The sequence below is a fragment of the Salmo salar genome, chromosome 07 (assembly GCF_965601325.2).
Source record: "Salmo salar chromosome 07, fSalSal1, whole genome shotgun sequence".
In the NCBI taxonomy this organism is placed as follows: Eukaryota; Metazoa; Chordata; class Actinopteri; order Salmoniformes; family Salmonidae; genus Salmo; species Salmo salar.
This window is the reverse complement of record NC_138297.1, coordinates 59,962,513-59,969,796: the sequence shown is the minus strand read 5'-3', so window position 1 is coordinate 59,969,796 and position 7,284 is coordinate 59,962,513. Positions and strand designations below refer to the sequence as shown.

General features: G+C 43.5%; 1 protein-coding gene across 2 annotated transcripts in view; it reads right to left on the bottom strand.

Annotated features, from left to right (window-relative positions):
• Positions 1-1,478: 1,478 nt before the first annotated feature.
• LOC106609762 (plexin-A4) overlaps positions 1,479-7,284 on the bottom strand; it is a 491,160-nt gene continuing 485,354 nt past the window's right edge. For both annotated transcript variants that reach the window (XM_082977795.1, XM_082977796.1), the window contains exons 31-32: positions 6,773-6,923; positions 1,479-5,704 (exon numbers count right to left, since the gene is read on the bottom strand). In XM_082977795.1, the coding sequence (XP_082833921.1) occupies positions 5,609-5,704; positions 6,773-6,923 (247 nt within the window). In that variant the 3' untranslated portion in view covers positions 1,479-5,608. The remainder of the gene's footprint in view (positions 5,705-6,772; positions 6,924-7,284) is intronic.

The following is a 7,284-nucleotide window of genomic DNA, read 5'->3' as shown; positions in this document are numbered from 1 at the left end:
CCAATTCAATTCCCTGTCCCCGTCACCCCGTGCTGAGGAAGATTGACACACACAGTGCCTCCCCTCCCTCCCTCCCTCCCTCCCTCCCTCCCTCCCTCCCTCCTCCCTCCCCTCCCTCACTGTGGGTTCACTCAGATTGGCAGGTCTCTCTCTCCACTCTATTGTCTAACCTCCCTCTCTCTCTTTGCCGTCTTCTTTTCTGGTCTTTACTGCAACCCAGGGTTGGTGTTATTCTTACCTGCTAATGGTAAAGGATAGTGTAGTGTACAGGAAAGCTGATCCCAGATCTGTTGACCAGGAAAACTGTCTGTCTGGAGCTCTGGGAGTCTTTTACAGCCACAGGCAGCCTAATTGGCATCATGTGTGAGCTAATTGATTGGCGTCTTAGGCGTGTTGTTTGGCTCCCTTCTGTCCTTGCTTTTTGATGGCTCAGTGTATTTAGCACATTTTGTGGGTTTATTTACTTTGTAATTCACCTCAGACTTTTGATACCTTTAGTCAAAGTACTGGATGTTTCCCATTATTTCACTTCCTTCATCCGTTTAGTCCCTGTTAGCTTAGCTATGCTAACTACTCGGCACCAATGGCAATTTAGCCATTTATCTGGCTAGCAAACCTACTAGGGACGTCAACTGAAAATTAGCTATCTAGCTAAATCTGGTGCAATGGCATTGTTGCACATGGTCCCTGACAAATAAACATAAATAATTACTATAAAGCTCATTAACTCGTATTGGACTGCAGTAGAATCTTTACCACAGCAATATGAACCAGCTGAAATGGTCAGTACTCTGAAAGATAATATTCTGAAATTGAGAAAGTCCATTCACAACTATTACTTTTAACAATTTCCACTGAAAATGTCTCAAAAACAAATTCACTTGAAGAACAGTGCAGATGCAACGTTTGGTAACAGAATGACGGCACAAACAGCAAACTGTCATTCTGTTACCAAACTTTGCATCTGCACGGTTCTTCAAGTAAATGTTTTTGTAAAATGTTCAGTGGAAATTGATACTGTAGTCCTTGTGCATAGAGTTGTCTGGTTTGTTTAACTTTGCAAGCATTTGTTTTTGTTTGACATGCATTTTAAAGTGAACATCAGCGTCTCAGCATCATTCTGTCACCGTGGAATTGCCCATAAAGCAATTGTACACGAGAGGGTGTGTGTGACTGTTATTACCGCGGCTGTGCTGCAGCCTTAGGTACGAGGTGAAGCCGTCCCAACAAACAACTTTGAGTGTATAATTGCTTTTCTACTATGGGTTACCATACAACATATTAAAACAAAGTGCTGTAGGTTTCTGCTTCACCTGTGCCGTTCTACTCTGAGGGAAACGGGGCATTTTGCTTCCCATTATATGAAATGAATCCATTAATTCCAGTACACATTATTCCCTTTCACACCTGCTGTGCCATCAAAAATAACAATATTTAAATAAATCATTTCATATGAATAAACACAAACTACAAACCACTTTGTTTCATAATAAAGTTTATTCTATATTACAAATAGTATTTTGTTCTTGACTGCAAAATAGGAATGCATTATATTTACATACACAGGTATACAATTAATTATAGCAAAGTTAGAGAAGCTGGCCTTTTCCCCCCAGGTTTAGTTTTATCTCTTGATAGGATACTCTTTATCTCAGCAAACATGGTAATAGTAAAATTATTTCTACTGTTTCTGTAACACCTGCTATAACACTGAACTCTAGAAGGACCTATCTTTAGTTCCTACAAAACGTTGAAGGTGGAAGCTTTATCGAGTCCCTCGGCAACAAAGGGGTCAGTAGTCTCCGATGAGCTTTGTCGCCGGGGAACATGGGCGAAAATGGAAACATCGTATGTTACAACACCAGGGGGCAGATTCACTACGAGATTCTAGGACATTCATTCTCTTCACCATCAAATAAAAACAATGGACTTAGAGAGGAGGAAACTTTGGGTAGCTAGAGACAATATAATACATGGATAATAGTGGGTCAATTTACAGGCTATAAACTTAACAAGGGCTCCTAAACGTTGAGTTCCCTACCAAGCTCAGTCTTATTTACGAACTATTTTACCTGGGATTTTCCATCAGACCGAATTAATACAGTAGATTCCTTTCAGTTCTTTCTTATTGTTTATTTGATCACAAGCTTTGTGAACAGTTTGAACATGTTGGCAGTGTAGAACGTCCAGAGAACGCGCTGTTCATGAATGTACCCCCTCCAACCTGAATACCAACCACTGACAGAACTCACCCCTTTAGACAGTTCAGTTGTGGATGAATTAGATATGGTTCATACATTAGACAGCGATGGTGTGACGGAAATAAAACACATTTTACAAAACTCAATCAACTAAGTAAATCAGAAGCTTTCAGGATCAGAGCTAGTGTGGTTATTGAAGCTTCCAGACACCTGTTTCTCTTTGATGAGTTCATCAAGAGACGTTTAATCGTTTGAAGTTGTCCAAAGGAGAGGGGTTTTTTGAGTTAAAGCCACCAGTATCTTTTCAGTAAGTTTGTGCAGAACACCTTTAGATGTAGCAGTAGAATCGAAGGACAGCAGATACTAACAGACAAGTCATCTATGATTGACTTGAATGTATTGTACACCCCATAAGACCATAAGGATTCCAATAATGAGGCATGTTGTGCGATACATGGGTTTTGTATGAGCAAACTTTTTCATTGAACCCTGAAAGCCCTCCTAACGCTAGTTCCCTATTCACTGAGCTCTTCAGATCAAACAACTGTCAAAACAGAATCTAAAAAACACATCCACAACTATAGTAACAGGTGCCGCAATAGGACGTTTACAAGGTAGCTTTGCAGCCAGTCCTAGGCTTACAAAAATAAATATCATTTTTTATATGATAAAATAATAGAATCCAAAGGTAAGGTTATAGGCTAGGGGAGATCGTTTCCGGATGAAAACACAGACAGACACTAGAGAAGCAATAGCAGCCAAGAAAAGAGCAAGAAGCTCACTGCAGAATTAGTCTACCAGACCCAAAACCTAAGGGTTCTGGAACTGATGAAGTCACTAACTAATGGAACATGTATATGGATGGGTGTTAGAGGACAATCTACTCTGAAAGGATTAAGCAAAAGGACTGAATTAAAACTTAGTCATGAGTTATTGTACTACATCAGTCCATGAGAATTCAAAGTAACCGTTTTGTTTGTGAACCGTTTAAAGTTTCCTAGTAGCAGTAGATAAATATATTTGATTGCAAGGCAGTTCCGTTTCATAACATCCAAATAGGTCAGCATGCAAGGGTATATAATATATTGGATTTTAAGGTACCACTTTATTCTTATTAGCATCTAACACTTTCACAAGACATGGTAATGAGAGGTTTGCATGGGCTGAACGGGAGATAAAGGTTCCACCTTAACGGTTAGTTATAGTTTTAACATGAACAATCCACTTTTTTCCCTCAGATTTTTCTTCCAAGCAAAATAAAGAAAAGAACACATCCACATCATCATTTGCAAGGCTTATTTTCTCTATTTTCCTCTTTTTTTTGTTTTAAATTGAAGTTTTACATGCGCTTAAAAAGCCAATAAGGACCGAAGGTGGACCGAGGGCGGTCTCCACACATTCACATCACCACATGGGGCACGTTGTCAAGGCAAAAGAAAGGTCAGAGGTCTATAGGAAAGGAGGGTTTCTCCATCGTTTCTCCATCTCTATCTCCCATCCAGGTTATCACATTCCACAAGTCTGTTCATGTCCGTTTCTGGTCGTCTATTTGACGTTCACTTGTTTTTCTCACTCTAGTTTCAGCTTTTTGAGGCTTGGAGAAGGCTGCGGAGGACGACTACACTAACACACAACATGAGCGACCCAGAGCGCTCAGAGTTTGGGATTCCCGCATGGAAGCTGTCTCCACACTTGTGCAAAAAAACTGACGTGAAAAACCGGACAAAGAGGGAAGAAAAACGGTGTGCCAAACACGGAAGAAACCGGGACGGCAAGGAGGAGGGCGGGACTCGTCCGCGGCTCCCCCTTCGTGACACACTGAGGTCAGAAAATCACACAGGGTTAAGTTTTTGTTGTTGTGGGGTGGGTTTTTCTTTCACCAAATCCTTTCCCCGTGTCATTTCCTTTAAATACATTGTTTTTAAATAACTTTTTTTGTCTTTTTAAAATGTCAAGCTCCTTTGGTTTTTCGGCTGACCAGTTATGTCCATCAATTGATTCCCCCCGTCCCAAGTCTTTACAGAAGGTCTCTCTCTCTCTCTCTCTCTCTCTCTCTCTCTCTCTCTCTCTCTCTCTCTCAGCAGAGCAGATCCCATTTAAGCAGTACTGCACCATCTCTGTCATCTATAAAGCATGGGTCCATGGTAAGACTGCTCTAGTGAAGCGTCCCTCTCCTCCTCTCAGTAGATGTCAGTCAGCTCCCCTAGTATTCAGACAGTGTGATCAGAGGGTGAATCAGGAGTAGAGTTACCCTCAGGACAGGTCTTGCACAGCTGCCGTGTGTATCTGTTTGTGTGTGTGCTTTGATAGACCGGCGAGTGACCTCCATCCGTTAGCAGCACACACGGGTCAGACTGACCGTTCCAGGTGTCAGAGCTGTCGGGTCACTGTGGTCAAGAGTTGGATGTGTGCTTCTCGTCACAGAGGAGGACCAGACAGACCTGGGTCTGTCCTCCACTAATTAGTCTTATAATAGTCAGGATAATTCAGCAGGTACCACACCGATTCAGGAGATGAGAATTGTTTTATCTATAGAGTTACTTGGAGGGGTTGGTTGGTGGGTGGGAGGGAGCAGACTTGTGCCAATGCCACAAAGGGGAATCTGTTCTTCTCTGGATTTCAAAGTCAGTCAGGTTTTCGGAAAAAAAGGAAAATTCAAGAAGCACTAACTCTCCCCAGCCCCTATCGGAGTCTCTTTAAATACACCTCAAAGCTACATTGAGAAAACAATTCTGGAGTTTGCCTATTTCCCAATCTTAAGAACTGTGTGAACCAGGCAAACCTTCTGTTTTTTGTCTTCAGAGGTGGTCATTTTGGTTTCCTCATTTATATAATACCACTTTGTTTTTCTACGTTTGATGTGATGTTGACTATAGCACTACAATTAACTGGACTCTGTAGTACTTTCATTGACTAATATCCTATTCAGAAAGTCTGAACAAATTGACACCCAACATTGTGGTTGCAAAAGACTTTGCTATCAGTGTTATTTTTAAAGGCAACATAAATAGAATGTTTGTTTCTCCCCCAACATGAAGGTGTAAATTATGGCGATATGGCGAGCTGGCAGACAACCACCCCTCCATCAGACTCTTCTACGCAGCAAAGCTGGGATGAGGCCCTCCCATTGCATGGTGGGAAAAGCAGTCCCCAGCTCTGCCGACCCTCCAGTCAGTCCGTCAGCCAGTCTTCTCTACACGTCCTATGAAGCTGAGCGGATGAGATACCAAACACTTGTCAGGAAGAGGAAGAAGAGGAGGAAGAAAACAGGACAATATGTGTTGTCTTTGAAACGGAGAGGAGTTCTGATGCTGATGACGATGGTGAAGAGATAGATGGACAGGTCTTTGCTCAGGCACGGCTCGGTTTCTGACGGGTCTCCCAGTGCGCCCTGGGAAGTGCGGTCCTCAGCTCTCCAGGCTCATGAAGGCCACCACCTGCTCCAGCTTGAAGGAAAGTCTCTGTTTCCTGGCGGCGTCGTCCTGCTCCAGTGCACACACAATCTGACAGAGAGAGACACACACAGCCAATCCACGTGTTACTGTCAGCCCCACACACAGCCAGTCCACGTGTAACTGTCAGCCTCACACACAGCCAATCCACGTGTTACTGTCAGCCTCACACACAGCCAGTCCACGTGTTACTGTCAGCCCCACACACAGCCAGTCCACGTGTAACTGTCAGCCCCACACACAGCCAGTCCACGTGTAACTGTCAGTCTCACACACAGCCAGTCCACGTGTAACTGTCAGCCTCACACACAGCCAGTCCACGTGTTACTGTCAGCCCCACACACAGCCAGTCCACGTGTTACTGTCAGTCTCACACACAGCCAGTCCACGTGTAACTGTCAGCCTCACACACAGCCAGTTCCCGTGTCACTGTCAGCCTCACACACAGCCAGTCCACGTGTAACTGTCAGCCTCACACACAGCCAGTCCACGTGTTACTGTCAGCCTCACACACAGCCAGTCCACGTGTTACTGTCAGCCTCACACACAGCCAGTCCACGTGTTACAGTCAGCCCCACACACAGCCAGTCCACGTGTAACTGTCAGCCTCACACACAGCCAGTCCACGTGTAACTGTCAGCCTCACACACCAGCTGACAATGGAGGAGTAATGACACATACAAGAAATGTTTCTTCTGTATGACAGTGTTTCTGGAGCCTTTCCTCTGGGACCCCTTGACGTCTCACAATTTAGTTGAAGACCTGAACTACCACATCTTATTTGTTTTGTATTTAAAAAAAAGTAACCTTTATTTACCTTGGCATTATTCAACGACAGAATGGCTTGATGATCTAAGTTGAGAAGTGTGTTATCTCTGTAGTAGAACAAAGACATGGTTGGGAGTCCTCCAGGAGAGGTTGGAAAAACGCTGATATATGCCGTCTGGGTTGCTTGTAAATGTATTTTATATACATCTTCCAGATCGTCTGAACCTACAAGCCATCTACAATATATTTCTACTTCAAACCCAACTGTGTAAGACTGGCTGTCCTAAATGGAACACTGCTACTACCTCTCTTGAATAAAGTGTGATTTTTGTCCACGGTGTGTTGCCGTACCTCCTCTGTGTATTTGCCCACGTAGGAGTAGATCTCACTGAGGGAGCTCATGCTGTTGAACTCGTTAATGTGCATCCGGGACTGCTCTGCCAGGTACGCATTCATGTCCTGGTCACTGATGGCCGGCATCTTACTGATGTCTGAGTAGTACCTGTGGAGGTAACACACACAGCAGACTGTATTAGTGAACTGTATAATCACCACATTTACATACATACACCACAAAATGCTTTATTCTTGGATTTAAATGTCACTGTGGTATTTCAGGGTTGTTTCAAGACTGAGGGATGTTTTAGCCTTTAGAATCTTATATTGAACCTTTATTTAACCAGGCAAGTCAGTTAAGAACAAATTCTTATTTACAATGATGGCCTACCCCGGCCAAACCCTAACGACACTAGGCCAATTGTGCACCCTTATGCGACTCTCACAGCCGGTTGTGATACAGCCTGGAATTGAACCAGGGTCTGTAGTGACGCCTCTAGCACTGAAATGAAGTGCCTTAGACCGCT